This window comes from Pseudopipra pipra, chromosome 2 (genome assembly GCF_036250125.1).
Source record: "Pseudopipra pipra isolate bDixPip1 chromosome 2, bDixPip1.hap1, whole genome shotgun sequence".
Taxonomy (NCBI): Eukaryota; Metazoa; Chordata; class Aves; order Passeriformes; family Pipridae; genus Pseudopipra; species Pseudopipra pipra.
Window position 1 is genome coordinate 86565411 of NC_087550.1, and position 16663 is coordinate 86582073.

A 16663-nucleotide genomic window follows, 5' to 3' on the forward strand; every position below is an offset into this window, starting at 1 on the left:
TCTGATTAGGCAGATGAAGATTTTAATTTCAGTCTAAGGAAATGACTAGGGAGTCCACTGTAATATTATCCTCCCCTGATAATAAAAAAAGAGCAGAAGCATAATAATTTTTCAGCATCTACCAGGTACTTCCAAAGCCCCCAGCTTCAGAAGCTGGGACCCGGCTGCAGACTGGGCAAAGACAGAGTCACCAAGGCAGCTGTGCTTTCCTGGGCACTGCTTCTCTCCAGTTACTGTTCAGTCACCCTATCCATGCATACCCAGCACATCAGGTCAGCTCTGCTGGTTCGTCCTTATAAAGCAAAGGAATCTGGTAGAAATTGTTCCATCTAACCCCAAAGAAAGCTGGTCTGCCTTTGAGCTCAGCACAGATCTGGAGCTAAAGCTGTACCTTTTGTAACCTCTCGAAGTCTAAGCAAGCATTCCCCTCATCCAAGGCAGGGCCAGTTCTGGTTTGGGTTTTGTCTTTAATCAATTTTGCCTTGCTGTGTGAGCTCCCATCCCTGTGATGGAGATCTCTGTGGGGCTCTGCCCACTTTTATTTCCAGCAGAATAGGCTGCTATCACACACTTACATGGGGACTATATTTAGTCAGGTCATAATTGCCCATTTTAAATGTATTACACCACAGTCTCCTCTGATGCCTTCCTTACCTGTGGGTTAATCCAGCCCTGGATTTTTTTGGTTCCTTGACAGACAACTTTTGAGAAAAGGGGCAATGTACAACCAAAGCAGAGAGATAGGAACCAACAGGCTTGATGTTAAAACAAGAATCCTGCTGCTATCCTCAGGGAAGGGCCTTTCATTTCATATATCCCTATTTTCTCTTGCTCTGTCAAAATCTGAATTGATGAAAAGCAGCTGAGAGTCCTTGCCACCATGGCACTTTTTCATCACTCTGCAAGATTCAGCTCAGTGTGAAGAAAGTATTCTTTTTCTTCCAGCTTCAGGCAGTTTGAAGCTTGAATATGAAAGAAAATGCAGCAAGTTTAACAAAGGGAAAGGAAATGCACATTTGCATGGCTTCATAGCCCCTAATTAGTTTTGTAATATTTATACAAGGCCTAAAAAGTATTCACAGATCCCTGTCTGTAAATATAAATGGATGTGGAAATGAAATCTTCCCTTTGAAATAAGAAAAACACATTCAAATTGAACAGAAATGTTCCCATTTAGGCGGCTGGCTGATGGAAAATGAAGAGTTCATTTTAAAGAATGATATTCTAGATTTACAGAATCATAGAATATTCTGAGTTGGAAGGGACCCACAAAGATCATGGAGTCCAACTCTTAAGTGAATGGCCCACACAGGGGATCGAATCCCTGACATTGGTGTTATCACCACAAAGTTTTAACCAACTGAGCTAATCTCAGGGTCAATATTTGCTGGCCACTTTTCACTCAGGGGCACACAAGCGAACCCACTTCTGGGAAAGGCTGCCTTCTGGCAAAGTCAGAGCTTAAGAACCCACACATTTTTCATAGAATAATTTTCCTTTAAAAAAAATCCAAGCAAACAAAACCTGGCTTTCCCAATGGACATCTCTAAAGCAGTATCGTATCTTCTGGTCAGCTGGTTTTATGATCAATAGCTTTATAGCATAAAATGGTTAGCTTGCTAAGCCAAGTCCTTCGTGGAAGAGCACATTTTGGGCTAACATGCATCCAGGACATGTTTACACTTGCACATACAATTTTAATGCCCAGTATTAATGTAAGAAAAAATATTTTCAGCCTAGGTAAACCCGTGTATGCACTACAGCAGAGCAAGCAGCGTGGTTATACTGCCATCAAGTGGATTGGCATCCTACACATTGCTGAATTGTAAATATCTTCCAGGAACAGTGAAGATAACTGTATTTCAGGGCTGTACTAAAAGTTTTGGAGTTTTTTAACACCATACTGAAAAATATCTGCATTCTCCAGCTGATAAATTATTCGTATGCAAATTACTGGGACAGATTTAACTATAAGCTCTCTCAGGATCTCTGGCAATTTTCAGTCGCCATAATAAGATAGGAAAAATCCGTTTGTACTTTCCTCAGATATATGACCATGTTCTGTTTAAAATCCCAGATTACATCAGATGCCTGGAAGTCCCAGTGGTAGCAAAAGGAGTTTGGAGTCCTTTCAAAGTGATAGTGAGAACAGGGCTCTGAGGAGCACAAGAAAGATTTTTCAATATCTACAGCTAATAGAAAATCATTAAAAAATGCCTATGAGCTGCTGGTGAAAAGCTAATTCACAGTCCAAAAGTTTAGCTCTAGTGAGTATGCTTTACTTCACACAATTTTTGGCTTCTTTGCAGCATTTTTTCTGGCATTCTGCAGCAAACTTTATCAAAACTTCTGTCTACAGAAATCCAGTTGCCAACTCCCACTGAGCAAAAAAAAAAATGCAGCTCACTGAAACATGATGGTTCTCTTCTTAGTCTAAAAATGTTGATTAAATCACTGTTCCAATTTTTCAGAATAGCTTCATGGAATTAAGGAATTCTATGTTTTTTACAACATTTATTTCTCAGATAAGATAAATGAAATATATTTTAAGTTTTTAAAGGGAATTAATCTTATTTTTGCCTCCATTCACAAAGACATTTTCTATACGTATTAGTAAAATATGAACTATATTTTCTAGTGCTTTTTATTCCAGTGCCTTTACTTAAAAAAAGAAATAAAAAAATTAAAAGTGGAGCTGTGGACAATACTCCCCTCTAGGGGTAGAAAGAGAATTTGCAATATTTCATTCAACAGCATGTAATTTGTAAACTACATTAGTGAAATAAAACTAATAGGTCCTCCCAAGTGAAAGACAACCAGAATTATTAAGTCATTCCCAGCAGAGAACACTGCTGCTTATGAAATCTGTCTAAAGGACATGTTGTGTTTCTATATTCATGCAGAAGGGTTTTAATGCCACACATATACAGAAGCCCATTTATCAATTTCCCTAGCAACATACATCCCATCAACTTCTGACCTAGACAACATATCATCAAACGCAATATGTGCAGAGTACATTTTTCTTTATAAGTAAACATGTGTGTCATGAAAACGTATGTCCTGACAAGTGCTAAAGCTGGAAGTTTGCTCAGCTGATCATACTTGGTATATTTGGAAGTGAAATAGGATGGAAGGTCAGCATCGGCTTGGCTGCTTTCCTCCTCTTCATTCAGGCAGCCAGATGCGAGGTTGCAAAAGCAATTCAGGCATCTCCGTCAATGACAGAGGGTCCAATCCTCCCTGCACATAATACTCCTACGTACAGTCTGGGAAGCTCGCAATTCCTCCTTGGAAACGAAGAGAATGCAGAGCTAACAGAGGGTTGTCTACACATCCACAGATCCTGAGAACTGAGTAAGCCTGATGGGAGCTAGAGGAAATGGGGCTGAAGCCCCAGATTGGACTCAGTACCTTCACAGCACACTACCACTGAGACAAGCAGCTCTCCCCACTAAAAGCCCAGTGCTGCCTATCTTCTCAAGAAAAGCCATCCTAGGAAACTGCTGAGCTGTTACCTTCATCAGGACATGCCAAGGCAGCTGAAGGGGCTGGCTGCTTGTCACAATCATCTCTGTACAAGTTGGGAGGGGATTCTCAAGCCACCTCCTGGCACAGCATCGCTCATGCTGCTGAAACACCCATCATGAAAATCTACAGCCTCTAAAGGAGCACAGCTCCATGCACATTAGAAAAGCAGGCTCCTGACTCATGTTTAAGCAGACACTCTTTAAAGTTATTACTTGCAGTAGCGGAAGGCAAGCTATTTTAAAAGTTTTGTGCTTCATTTCTTATCACATATGCCATAGTTGGTGGAAATTTTATTTCCACACATATGCACATCCACACACAATATTCTAGCAAAATAGCAAAAGCTATGTTGAGCTTTGCCTCAATATCATACATGTGGCATCTGACAATATTCTGCCATTTTCACCCAGCACACATCCATCAGGTTAAAGTCACCCATAAGAACAAGGGCTGGCGATTTTGAAACCTCTGCCAGCTGCTTGTAGAATAATTTATCACCCTCTTCATCCTGGTTGGGTTGTCTATAACAGACTCCCACCAGGATGTCAGCCTTGTTGGTCTTCCCCCTGATTCTGACCCATAAGCACTCAACCTTATCATCACTGACCTCAAGGTCAAGAGACTCTCTAACATACAGAGACACCCCTCCACCTCTCCTACCTTGCCTATCTCTTCTGAAGAGCTCCAGGTGCCTTTGTACAAAAGCATAATCTCCTTGAGCCCCAACAAATCTTAACCACAGGTCCTGTGAGTGAACTCGGGACTTGCCCTCCTGATGTGCAGCAGCATGTGGTCCCACAGCAGGACACAGCACCAGCAGGAGTTCAGCTCCCCACCTGGTTGGGGTTGCCTACTGAAAACCCCAGCATCTCAGCACCCAACTTCAGGCTCCTGAGCACTTTACTGGGTCTTAGGCACCGCTCTGGGCTTGTATGTGAAAAGCTCTGAATAACAGTTTGTTGCTTGGTAGGTTTTTCCTTTCATCTCTTTCTCAAGTGTTATCCATATAACTATGCTCTTGGAGAAAACTGTGTTGAAGATAGACAGCAGTCTTAATTACTACAGGCTAATTACCTTTAATGAGCAAACTGCCATACAGTGATGTGGGATTTAGCCTGAGAAGAGCTTCACACAGTCCTCTAAAATCACCGATACTGTATCTTCTATCTAGGTTATGCAATGAAGAAGTTTGACAGTATCCTCTAATCAGATGAGAAGCATGATCCTGAAGATCTGAGACACCAATATAATGTCTCAGTTTTGTTTTCAGGATAATACTTGCTAAAGCAGCTTCACAGTGCTGCTAGCTTATTTCATTTATCCCTATGATCATTTGCCTTTTAGTACTATTAGTGAAACGAAAAAAAAATAACAAAAGCTCCAAGGGTTCAAAATGTACTGCCCCAGAACAAAGTCTCAGTTTCTGATCTTGGAGACTGTTCTCCTGCAGTCTGCACTATAGCTGCAAATACAAACAGTAAGAGAGAACAGATCTTCATAAAAAAGCTGAACTGAATCATCAAATCTGTTGAGAATATGCCTTCAATTTAATCAAAGGAAATATTTAAGCACTAGCAGTATTCAGAAGCTACAAATTAATTGGTACTTGTAGGCAGCGATTATGTTCTCCATTTTTCTTGATATTCATGTAAACATGTGTGAAAGATTGGTTGCCCAGTTCTAATAGGAGTGGAGAAAGTGATGCTCCCCACAGGTACTTGCAGGGTTAATTGGGAATCAGCATCAGAAGAAATCAATCCTGGTTATTACCTCATGGTATACAGCAGAGTGCCGTCATCCTCCAGGCGCAGAAGTTTGTTTGGGGTTGTCATGTTGTGAGCAATAGACTTCTTGCCATTGTGGAAGAAAGTGTCTGGGGTCCAAATCTTGCTGGCAAGCAGGTTGTTAAGAGGGAGGCGTTGCATAGGTCCTTTGAATCGCAGCCTTTCATCCTTCCAGCTTTGTCGGAAAAAAACATCAATGGTGTATTCCTGGAAAAAAGAAACAATCAAGGTATTGCAGGATCTGAATAGAAGCAATAGTTCCAAAAATGACTTTAGCGAAGTAAATACAACAGAGTTGGCAGCCACATGCTAACTTACCATTTCTGTGTCTGACACAGGACCAAAACTGGTAACATAGATGTCTGTTTTCACCTGAGTTATTCTCTCTGTAATAAATATGGGGTTTGCATTAGTAATTATTTTAAGATGGAAATACATACTTGTGATGCATTTATCTATTAAAAATTTCCGAATCACTCAAAAATTCCCATAAGCTTGAAATTAAGAGGATGCTTGAGGAGACATTTCATCCCTGATGAAATGCAGGGAGTCCAGACTCTGTTCTTATAATCAGAAAGAAACAAGACTTTCAAGGGTGCAATTCCTCTGACTGACAGGCTTCTACAGATCATAGAAACGCAGAATCATTTGGGTTGGAAGGGACCTTAAAGATGTTCTTGTTTGAACTGCCCTGCCATGGGCAGGGACACCTTCAACTAGATCAGGTTGCTCAAAGACCCATCCAGCCTGCCCTTGAATGCTTGAATGATGGAGCATCCACAACTTCTCTGGGCAGGCTGTGCCAGTGCCTCACCACTCTCACAATGAAAATTTCTTCCAAATACTGAATCTATATCTTCCCTCTTCCAGTTTAACACCGTTACACATTTGTCCTATCACTACACTCTCCGATAAAGGGCCCCTCTGCATCTTTCCTCTAAGCTCCTTTTAAGCACTTGAAGGCTTTCATAAGGTCTGCCCAGAGTATTCTCTTCTCCAGGCTGAACAACCCCAACTCTCTCAGCCTGTCTTCACAGGAAAGTTGCTCCAGCCCTCTGATCATCTTGGTAACCTTCTCTGGACTCACTCCAAGAGGTCCATGTCCTTCTTATGCTGGGGCCCCAGAACTGGACATGGTACTCACAAAAGCAGAGGAGCAGAATCACCTCCTTCAACCTGCTGGACACCCTTGTTCTGACGGATCCCACCACGCAATTGGTTTTCTGGGCTGTGAGCACACATTGCCGGCACTTACTCAATTCCTACTATAGGATGAGATGAAGTATATCTTGGAAGGACCTATTCCCCTCTGCTGGCTTGGGTGATCTGCCCAATTTCAGACATCTATATTAGAGATGTCCAAAATTAGGTGAAATTACTTCTGCCCTCAAGTTTCTAAATCTTTCTGGCATCTTTTCAAATCCGGTACTAATTTAATTTAGGGGCAGAAATTTCAGAAGTTCGTTATATAAGATAAGAGCATTGAGCCCTATTTTCAAGCATCTCTGTGTAAAGTGAGATGAGAAGGAGAGAAAGGGATGAAAGCAATGTGTTGGTCTCACAAGAGGAAGGGGTGGGGGTAGCCAGATTAAAAAAGGGCCAGGAAGAAACATAACAGATGGTTTACACATGGGTAGAAGATGAGAGAAATCTGGGGGATAGAGAGCTGAAGGAGGGCTCAACAAGGTTAGGATGGCAACCTATTCACATGCTATTCACAACTATTCACATGCTATTCACAACCATTCACAGGCTATGGTTTTAAAATAGCTGCCGTAGAGGTTATCAAAATGACATATCAATACAGATTTTCTGTAGTTGTCTAAAAACGAATGGTTTAGGGATCTGTTTTTGAAAGAGATATGTGTCACCAGCATAATTTTATGTAGGCTGACCAGTAAGGGAACCTTGCAGCAACCTGCTAACATATTGTCTTGCTCATCTTAGGAAGTACCAGAAAGAAAAACCCAAACTGTATGCAATTACAGAAAAAATGTATCACAGATGCTCTCCTAACCCAACCTTAGATGACCTCAGTGACTGAAAGAAGACAACTTTCAGTGATTTTTTTTATTGTGGTCCATTTGCTAGGAGACAAATCTACTTTCTGGACTTAGTTTAGTTAATCAAACACAACTCCCTCATCAAGGCCAAGAGCAAGTACCCATCTGAAAGGGCATCACATAGACGATGGTCCCGTATAGCAGGGGACCGGCCACAGCCAATGCGTTATCCTACCTCCCAGTCCTGGGCGCAGTCGGTTGTCGTAGCCGTCCAGCAAACCATCCAAGATCCTGGTGAATATAGTGATGTTATCATTGGTGTCCTCTTTTCCTGACGCTGTTGGCGTTTGTGAGAAGCTATTTTATGCAAATGAAAGAAAACATGTCAAAAGCCATGCTGGTTTCAAGGGGCTTCAGTCTCGAGGGAACTTTGCAATGGAGCAATGGAGCCACTGAGCTTCTGTCCTCTCCTGTTGCTCCAGCTGAGTAGCACAGGGAGCTGCGGTGATTTCATCATTGCTATAAGCAATCCTAAATAGCTCTCCCTGGAGGAGGATTCAAAAAAGGATCCATGCCATGGAGGTACAACCCTGGGGTGCTGGATCAGGAGACACCTGAGCCCTTTGACCCTCTGTCCATAATGCACAGGTCCCCCATGCTGCCTTGTCCACCATTTCCCAAGTGCTGGCATTTCTCCATCCCCTGGAGGGAGCGAGATCAGCTCAAGGGGCCAGCAAAAGCTGTTACTGGTTTTCACCAGGTTAGCCCTCCATTTTTTAGGAACTACACCAGCTGACAGTGGAGCTGTATGAGCAGCATGGGTTTGCCCTGGGGATGCACCTTCAAGTCTGCCTGAAGGTACTGTCTAATCTTTAAATGCCAAACAGCTTTTAATTTTCAAAATTTATGTAATTTATTGCCAGAACAAAGGATGAACTCTAACCTTATTTGAGGATAACAAACTCCCACTACATTCAGAAATCCCACTGGGGTACTACTGGGGTATCTGAAAAACATACTGCTGTATAGAAAACACAGTTCTTCACTCCTCCTCTTTCTTTTGCATAAATTAGTTCTCCCTTGTAGTATGCAAATAACGGCACTGTGTAGTCGGCCACATTTCATCTCTTTTGGGCCAGATTTGTTTTTAATTTGAACTCTTTTTTATTTCATCATTTTATCCATGGCTCAGACCTAGGAAGCTGCTCACAGCTCACAGCACAACTAAAACTTGCATTTTTAAATCTGTCTGATTTTCATTTAAAGATGCTTAGGAGAATCCCCTGCCTACTAATGCCTTTGCTTACCTAAAGAATAGACATGGGAGATTATCCACAAGCATGCTTCACCCGCAGAAGCAATGAACAGCGAGTTTCCTCACACTTGGTGCTTATTCAAGATTCAGCCTCTGCTGAAATCACCAACAAATTTTCCAGCTGTGAAAGGGCACAAAGGCCCACTAGGAACCATATACTCTGCCTCATGCCCACTGTCAGCAGATAGGAATTGCTTATGCTCCAGCAACCTAAACTCGATGCCAGACAGTCATCAGGAGACAGTAAATAGATAAATAAATAAATAAATAAATAAATAAATAAAATCCATGTTTATTTATTACCAGTCCCCAGGGAAATAAATCAGTAAATAAATAGAGAAGCTCAGAGCATGTCTCTGAACAGCTTGCCTTACAGAATGGTTGCAACATATGTGTTTGGCTTACCTAGCAGAACAGGATTCATACAAAGAAAGAAGGGACCTCAACTTGGTTTTACCTGCACAAGGTTTCCACTAACAGGACCTCACTGGCATCCATGTAATGGATCTGGAAGTTTTAGTGACAACAGACCTGGCTCAGAACAAGCTGCTCTTGGACACATATCCTCTCACAGACACGGGGACCCCCAGTCCTTGATAGTTTATGGGCTTCTGCTGAAAATGGAAAGGATTGCAAAGCCTCTCAGAACAGGGGAGTAAGGCCAGGCAGTGGGAGCACAGGTCCAATTCCCTGAAACACCAAAGCTCATGCAATGCCTGGTTGAGGATGTTCCTTGCGGTCTGAGCGCAGTTGGCACTGCTGCAACCCTAGCGAGATCCACACTGCAGAGCCCAAGGCCATCAAGGATCTCCCCTTCACTGCAGGTGGAGGCATAGCCACAGATCTTGACCATTTTTCAGGCCATTCATCTCTCCGTGGTCAAAAGACCAAATTAATTCTGTTTTCTATGCTGTGACCACAACCTCCAGTGAGCAACTGAGGCAGAAAAGATCATGGACATGTTTGACTTTAACGAAAAACAGTTAATCCAGCACAGCACACTGATTACATAAACATTAGCCATCCCTGCATGCTGGACCATTCAAGATAAAAGACTGTACACCTTTTTGTCAACTGTAATCAAAGGGATTCACCACATAAAAGTGAATATTTACAAGTAGCAGCCTAACGAACACAAAGGAATTCAAACAGGAGACAGAAGTTACAGATGTTCTTTACATGCAGCAACCATAACTAAATATTTCAATAAAATCCTAGCACAAACCACAAAAATCCAATATATCTAGAATACTATTTTCAACTTTTCTCATCTATTTTATCTTCTTTTTTTCATAAGAAAGAGATATGCATCATGCTGTCTGCCTGCTACACCGTATCAGCGTAGGAACCCATTTTCATTTTCCACTGCGTCTGACAAAGGAGTGGAGAGATCAAACTTCATTTCATTCCTACAAGTTTCATGAGAAGCTGTGACTAGACAAGGGGAGAGCAATCTAAATTAGCGTCTCATTAAGTAAAAATGGAAGGTTAGCAGTCATCTATTCCCTCTGGCTTGCTGACTGGGCCATTCAGCATACATGTAGGTCAGAAACAGCCTCAGCAAGATCAGCTCCCCTCCTCTCTGATAATTAAGAGAGATGGAGGAGACTTCCAGGGTGATTAGGAAAGATCCTGGGAGAAAAGGACAGCAGAGGTAAAACGTAGGTGTTGCAATGCGAGATGAGAACAAGGGATGCCAAATGTGGAGCTGGGATTATTGCAAAGATATGGTGCTGGGGGCACAGGACACAAAGGTTCACTCGTTTTTCTGCTCTTGAAAAATCCTGTTATTTTCAGTGCTTATGGCTGAATTCAAAGCCAACTGAACTCAGAGGGAAGATTTCCACTGAACTATTTTTGTGGGGATAGGCGCATAGTTCTCATAACTGCTCCTCTGAATCTAACAAGAGTAATTGATGCTGCTTCCTTCTATCTCAGCTATGTACATCTCTTACAAGAATAGTACACACACCCCATATACTGAAATACTCCTGTATCTCCACAAGAAAAGCTAATTAATAGAGGAAAAAGATGGAGAATCAACTACAGTGAAGATTTACAAAAAGTCTGCACTTCTGCTAAACTGCAATCCAAATTTGATTTGGCAGATCGCTTCACCCATAAAAAAGGCACCTGATGCTAAATTTCAGTGAAATGTCAGTATGATGGGAAGCTGCATTTGTAGATAGATTGCTGTTTGCTGTTGTGTAAATGTTACTTTTTCTTTCACAGAAAGTTAGTATTTAATTTCTGTTATTGAGATTGCTGGTGAAATGCATATTTTGGAGTAAGGTCTGAGATTGTCTGTTATGACGCAAGACATTTATAGTACTTGCAAAGTCACATACATACATTAGATACTATATAGCTCTAAGAATAGAGAGAAAACAGGTGCTACCCTTAACTAATTATTTTCACACAGCTAAAGATTTAGTTTTATCAACATATTACTAGGTAAGCACATTATTGCCTCTCTGCAGCAAAAAATGTTTTTATAGCAGAAATTTTCAGTATGGATAAAAATAAACCTAGAAAAAAACCTTAGGAAAATGCTAAGAAAATTCAGAGATAATTGCATTTAAAGCTCATTATTGAACATAAACTAAATCAACCAGGAATACTTCTCATCACATTTATTTAATATTGCAATTCAGGATAACTGAAAAAATAAGAAGCCACAGAAGGGGCCCATGAGTGTAAAACATAATAACTCTCTAAATATGCTCATCTACCTCTTCCGATGAGTACATCATTTACCATTTTAAACGTTACTGTCATCCAGTCAAAATCATAACAGGTACTATTAGTAGCTTAGTTGTACTAAGAGGAAAATGCATAGTAGATATTTAATGATTTTTCCCAAAACTTCTTTTAAAAAAAGGGTAAGAAATACTGAAAAAATAACTGAAGAGTATTTTGCTACTGAAAGATGTAATTTTTTTCTCTCTCAAGAGAAGCATTTCCAATAACTTGCCTTCATAGGATTGCAATTATACCTGAATTTCAGACAAATTAACAGTTTGTGGGAAAGACAGTGGAAAATATACTTGCAAACTTTTGGATACTGACACTGGCCAGACATCAGAGGAAACAGATTTACTTTTCTAAGTTAGTCTCTTGTTATCCCTTTCTTATAGAATCTTGAGATCTAAAAATGTTGATGTTTTGTGAATTTGTGCAATGAAGTTTTAATACTATTTTCATATTTTTAAAGAATAATTTAATTCGTTTATTTAGAAAGATCAGTATTTTACCACCTTCTGGGAAGGAGCAATTTGTGAGCAGTGCAATGAAAGCCTGTTTTTTATAGAGTGACATCTTACAGTCCTCACCCCCTTGCAACTTAATGTCCCTTTCAGTGTCCTGAATTTCTTCCAGGGTCATTAAACACCTCTCAGTACTCTCATCTCTCCAGGTCACTGACTTGCAACTTCACTGGGATGCATTGCATGCCAGGGCTTCTCCTAAACTAAGTACGTGCTGGCTGGATGGCAGGTACATGCCTGCTATTTGGCCAGCTGGCTGACCAGAGATGCTGAAGCCGTAGCCTGCTGTTCAGCCGTGGGATTGACTGATGGTTGTCTGACTCCTCCAAGAAGTTCTAGATACCCACTTAGTTTTCCAATTACTAAAATTGTCTAACGGGTTTAAAAAGGTATCTGGAGATATGGAGAAGGAAAGGAAAACAGAATAAAAAAAAATAAACAGACAAGCATGGCTGCATAAGATATGATAATTCTTACAAAATTAGTCTTTAAAAATATGAGGAAGAACTCCCAAGCATCACAAGTACTTGGAAAGGGATATCCCTGCAGAATTAACTGCTTAGGGCTGCAGAGACTAACTTGAAATAACGGTCTAAAGGAGAGGTATGTTCTGCCTAAATAGCAGGATTATAGTCTTAGTGATAAGGGCTGTGAGCTAGAGAAGAAGTATGTGAAACTACAGACGCACTACGGACTGAATTCTTAAGAGTGTACAGAGAAATACTGGGTTGGCTGCATATAATTGGGATCTTCTGTTCTCTGTGTTTCTACTATTATAAATATTATTAGCAGATGGCAACTAAACTGTGGGTACATGAACAACGTCCGTCCCTGTTGGTTTTGGCTTTCAGACAGATTTCTGAAATTGCACGTCCAAAACAGGACTGTGGATCACAAACGTGTCCCCAGAGATGTGCCCATGGACGGTCTGGGACTTGTGCAATAAAAGCCAGGACACAGTAAGACTGGCCAGCACGGAGCTGAACACAGGCTACCTTGTCTCACACAGATCTGCGTGCAAACAGCCACCCATGGCTCCAACCCTCACAGGGCTGCCAACACCCGGCCTCCTCGAGGGCCCACAAGGAATCAGTCTCTTGTCTTACCTGAAAACACTCTTGATGGTTATATTTGACTTTTAGTCATTCTCTAGCCTTATTATTAATGTTAAGTTTCAAGACAATTGTGAACTATCCTGGAATGCTTAAGTAAAATAAGTTGCTAGAACATTATACAACTCAAGGCTGAACTCAAGCAAGCTTGAAAAAGCTTTGACTCATGCTGGACCGTTTCTGCAGATGCAAACTCATAAAACTGTTATACCAACAACAGAGCGAGAGGCGGGGAAGACTTCACATCCTCTTCTCAGTTCATCTACATCTTTGAATTTTAATTAATTCACTGATTTTTCTTTAAATAACTTCTACCAACTCTGTCTACAGTCCTTCTCTACTGCGTATTAGTGTGGATAATTCTCGATAGTCATTACACATTTATGTTAAACATTAATCACAGACTTTTGTAGAGATTTATCAAGTAGCCTAGGAGATTGAGATATGTAATTTCTGTTTATTTAACCAGGCATTGTGCATCAAAATCCCCCAAGGTGGCTTTAACTATGTTAGCAAAAACTGCATTTGTGATTTAATATAAATATGGAATGACTATGGAGAACTGTAGAAAAATCTCTGCTTCATCTGTAATGCCCTCCTGTATTTTGGTTTTTAATTTGTGCTCTTTCAACCAATCACTTTTATCAAGCATATTGCAAAACACACTGCAATATAACAGCACAGTACAAACATGGATGAAGCTAATAAAGAAGAACCTGCTATCAACAGCAAGTGTTATCAGTATTAGATTCCTGCAGTTAATACAGCAGCCTACATGTTAATTGTACCTTTCTGTCCTGAAGAGTCAGTCCCAAAGCACTTAGCAAATTACACTCTGAAACTGCTTCTGCCTCTGAAACAGAAGCACTGGAGCATCCTCTGTCTTTTGAGCAGGGTCAAAATTCAGCCCTAAGGCACTGTGTGAATGGTGCAGTGAATTGGAGCTGCTTATCTCTACAGGCCTGGACTAAAATTACTAGATTAGAAATGGGGGGCAAGGAGGGTGGGGGGAACTTATGTGATGATCTCATTTTAGTGCATAGAAGCTTTTTGACTAACTCACAAAAAACAAATGTCCTAGTTTCATCTAACTGTCCTGTTTTGATTATCTGCCAGGTTACATGTTATACTGATTCTTACCTGGGACCTTCATTCAGTATTTTCTTTGGAGTCAAAAGGGACAGTTAAACCCTCAGGCTTTTGGGTTGTTTTTAGGTTTGGATTTATTTTTTTTTTTACAGCCTTACCTATCTATTCTTCTGTTAGAGAAGAAACACAGTTAAAAGACCCCCCCATACCAAGCAGGTCATGCTCAACTATTCCAATGTGCTGCCTTCTGCAGGGACGACGAACAGTCAAGAAGGACTTAAGGTTACAGTCATCAAGATTTTCTTATTTTGAAAATACTTTGTCAAATTACAGCAATGTAAAGACAAGTTTAAAACCACTCCCACACTATCTATGCCCTCTTCATTTCTATCACAAAGTCCTGGGAGAGTTTTCCCTTAGACCACAGTGAAAGCAGGATCAAGTTTTTTCAAGGTGGATAAATGAGTGTACAACTCTTTGCATCCTTTGTAGAGTGCAGTCCTACAATTGTTCCTATAAACCACTGTGGTCACAGGCTTCTGTCTGTGTACACAGGACATGTGCTGGAGACCACGCTAAGTTTTGCTTACAGCGTGGACAGTCATCACTTGGTTTGGTCTTACTCCTAGTTCCAATCTGGAACAAGTCACTTTGCTTGAAATCAGAAACTGATTTGCATCTCCATTTTGTGTCTTCTTATAGCAAGGAATTGATGGGTGTGCTTGTGAATCAGAATGTTGGGAGGATTCATTTTTTTTCTGGTGAAATCATAAATAATTGTTCTCCTCCACAAAGAAGAATCAACCTACGTTTCCTGAGCAATTGCAAAACGCTTTTTCCAGATTCCATTACATAGCTCAATTTTGGAAAGTTCTTAATATCTCTGGGTATAGGAAAAACATATAAATAGAAGGTTTCTGACATTATTTTTCATTTTTTAAGAGCTATAGTTGCAGTATTTTTTTGATACAGCTTTCAGAATATCACTGTCAGGGAAACACCCAAAGCAAAAATAAGAAAACAGGATTCCTTGCTATATGCTTCAGGGAAACACAATCTATAATTATTCTAACAAGTTTCAAACTCAGACATCCTTCTGAACAGTCACTATCTTAGCTTAATCACCAGAAAAGCCTGTACCAGCTAGTAGCATGCACCGAGTCCCACTGTTGCAGTCTTGCACTACTGCCTATAACCTGCATCCATCAGGCAAGAGGGAAGGTGCAAGACCCTTGCATCACAGATACAGAAGCAGGGAGCACCACAGCCCCTGGCTGTGCTAAACCCCGGTCAGAGCACTCAGCATCTGTAGGCCTGGTCTGTGCCCTTTGTGCCCTCCAAGCCTTCCCGCAACAGCAAGAAGAACTGACACAAGAGAGTAAATCTGAACAGGAGCGTAAATCACTCCCTTCCCCCTGACACCAGCACATTAAGACGAAATGCAAAGCCTGGTTGTTTTGTTCAGCTGCTCCACACCACACAGAGACATGGTTTTTCATTTACTTAAAAAACCCACAGCAAAAATTCAAACACAATTGGCAACTCACCCAAAGTGGCTGGCTAAACTCATGGAAACGCAGAAGAGGAAGAAGTTTTTGATCATGATAAAGTCAGAGACCATCCCATTGTCCATTCCAGAGGAGAAAAGGAATGCAGGTGGTTGCTTTGGTGAAGGTGCAGCTGTTCACTTTGTTCTTACGCTGCAACAATACAAAAAAATTTGAAAATTATTGCACGGACAAAAAGCGGGATAGCTGAGTTCAGCTAACACCGCATCTTCTGCTATCTGCGTTTCTCACAAACTTATCTAGGCTTATGTAAACATCAGCTGTTTATGTAAAGTTGTATGTCTTCAAGGACATGTTTTACCTTCTGCTGACAGCAAACTGCAAAACAGGAAAAATTCTTTGTGGCCCAGTTTTCCCTTACATTCATCTGTTGTATAAGTAACTAAAGAAAAAGTCACCATTTTCCAAATGCCAATTTCAACCCTTTACCTATTTCGACAACTTCCACATGCCTGCAAACCCAGGGCTGTGTGCAGCCTCCGCATCCTTTGCTTTCATCGCAATTTTTTCCCATTAAATACCCGGCTTCCCTTTCCAAAATCCCAGTTGAAATGCCAAGAAACACCTACTGCTTCTTGGAATTCATGCTGCTGATGCACAGCTTAGCAAAAGGAGGGTGGGTTGCTGGGGGTGGGGGGAGAGGGTAAAAAGTGACCTTCCCCTCAAAGGCACATAAACCTCACGCTAGCATGAAGAATGACAGTAATGTAGCTGCTCCAGTGAATGCCGCTTTCTGGATACCTGCCTCAGCGACCAGATCACCAATTTCAGCATTGTGCACTAACGTTTTCCTCTGTGCCCTATTAAAAACAAAACAAACAAAAAAAAACCAAACAAAAAACCCCAAAACCACAACAACCCGCCTCCCCAAATAAACACCAAAACAAAGCCCAAACACACAAACAAAGGAAACACTGAAAACCCAACAAAAACCCCAAAACAGACCCCAAAAACACACCTTGAGGGGAATTGGCTGGATTTTCCACCTGAACCCC

At 41.0% G+C, this 16663-nt stretch overlaps 1 protein-coding gene across 1 annotated transcript in view; it reads right to left on the bottom strand.

Moving 5' to 3' along the window:
- The window catches only part of GABRA5 (gamma-aminobutyric acid type A receptor subunit alpha5), a 53237-nt gene extending 36834 nt beyond the window's left edge, over positions 1-16403 (bottom strand). The window contains exons 1-4 of the mRNA XM_064646231.1: positions 15648-16403; positions 7554-7675; positions 5634-5701; positions 5302-5522 (exon numbers count right to left, since the gene is read on the bottom strand). Coding sequence (XP_064502301.1) covers positions 5302-5522; positions 5634-5701; positions 7554-7675; positions 15648-15733 — 497 coding nt within the window. The 5' untranslated portion in view covers positions 15734-16403. The remainder of the gene's footprint in view (positions 1-5301; positions 5523-5633; positions 5702-7553; positions 7676-15647) is intronic.
- Between the last annotated feature and the right edge of the window lie 260 nt (positions 16404-16663).